This window comes from Lactuca saligna, chromosome 2, assembly GCF_052625555.1.
Source record: "Lactuca saligna cultivar CGN05327 chromosome 2, ASM5262555v1, whole genome shotgun sequence".
In the NCBI taxonomy this organism is placed as follows: Eukaryota; Viridiplantae; Streptophyta; class Magnoliopsida; order Asterales; family Asteraceae; genus Lactuca; species Lactuca saligna.
In genome coordinates, this window is record NC_136418.1 from 174,423,006 (window position 1) to 174,424,614 (window position 1,609).

General features: G+C 38.6%; 1 protein-coding gene across 1 annotated transcript; it reads right to left on the reverse strand.

The window, feature by feature from the left end:
* Nucleotides 1-393: 393 nt before the first annotated feature.
* ECI1 (delta(3), delta(2)-enoyl CoA isomerase 1) lies at nt 394-1,377 on the reverse strand. Its single transcript, XM_078981827.1, has one exon. It carries the CDS (start codon nt 1,236-1,238, stop codon nt 516-518), a length of 723 nt encoding a protein of 240 aa, XP_078837953.1. The 5' UTR covers nt 1,239-1,377; the 3' UTR covers nt 394-515.
* Between the last annotated feature and the right edge of the window lie 232 nt (nt 1,378-1,609).

Consider the following 1,609-nt stretch of genomic DNA (forward strand, 5'->3'; position numbering starts at 1 on the left):
AACTATATATAATTTGATCATTAAAGTGGTTGGAACTATTACTCAAACAATTTTTTTATTGTGTTTAGGTATTTGTATAAGTTTATTCAAACATTTTAAAAAATAATTATTTAATTATTTTAATACCGTATAATTACTAAGCACATTTACCAAAATTGATAAATCATTTTAAATAAGCAATCACTAACAACTTCTAAAATCCTAAAAAAACAAATGATGGTCGATAGTGAAAAAGATTTGTAAACAACAATATAAAAATTTACAAACATAGAATGGTTATTTTTACATTTTACTCATTAGAAAAATTCCAAAAGTGAAAGAACACGAACTGAAAAAATAAAAAATCAAATAGATTATGGATGAACAAAAAAAAAAAAAAGAACACCATACAAATTAGAAGAACAAAATAAACACTATTAAAATTTCTAGAAAAAATATACTTTATCGATTACAATGAGGTAAAATGGTAAATAATCATATTTAACAAGTCGGGTCATTTTGACACCAAATACTAACTAAATACGGGATGATAAAATATTTGCGCCGGCAACGTCCTCGACGGTCTCGTCAAAGTTCATGGCGGCCAACACGTCTGCAAACACAACCTTCCTGTTACAACCGTACACGTGTCCATCCCACTTTCTCATTACCAGCTCCTCCGCAAGTCTTACCGCCGCCTTCACTGTCTCCTCCGCGCTATCGTGCGCCGAGTGAATGATCCCCTTCGCCACTGCCACTTCCGCCGTGACCTTATCAGCTCTCAGCAAAACATCACGTATTGCTGCCGGAGATCCGATCTTGTTTTTCAACAGCTTCACGAACCAATCAGGCACGACGAGCTTGATATCCATCTCGCTCATGTACAGAAATCCTCTATCCTTCCTCATAAGAACGTAATCGTGAGCCTGCGCGAGAATAAATCCGCCGGCCGCCGCGTGGCCTGAGACGGCGGCAATCGTAGGCATCGGAAGAGAGATTAGGTCTCGAACAAGTAACCTAAGCTTAGTGGACATAAGGATATGCCGATCCGGATCGGACTGAGACCAGGCAAGGTCGTAGCCATTGGAGAAGTATTTGCCGTGTGCGGTGGTGATGAGGGCGGACGGAGTGGTGGTTTCCGATCGGACACGGTGGACTGCGCCGCTGATCGAGTCAAGTAGCGTAGGGTTCAACCGGTGGTCGTCATCGCCGGTGAGGGTAAGGATGTAAATGTTACCGCGTTTCTCTAACGTGCACATCTTTTTTTATCTGGATAACGCTGATCAGCACTCTATTGGGTCGAAGTGCGACTTAAATATTTGTACTTTACCCCGATGTATTAAGTAGCACTAAACTCTACAGTGAAGCACCATTTGGTAATTTAGAGGTAGGTGGCTCATCATATCATTAAACCAAATAGTTTCTTTCGCATGGTTTGGCTAAATATTAACTTGCAAGTACATTATTCTTAATAATGTTAATTGTTGACATTGGTTTTTGAAAGTATCCTGTTTGGCTTAAATTAGGGCTACGTCAAGCAAGGTAGGCTTTTCACCTATTTTTATTAGATTTTTTGAACTCATGGCTATGGCTATGATTGTTAATCATTTTATTTTTCAATTTTTTTTGG

Excerpts from the sequence above, each read along its gene's own strand:
- ECI1 (XM_078981827.1), bottom strand. The coding sequence starts at position 1,238 with ATGTGCACGTTAGAGAAACGCGGTAACATTTACATCCTTACCCTCACC.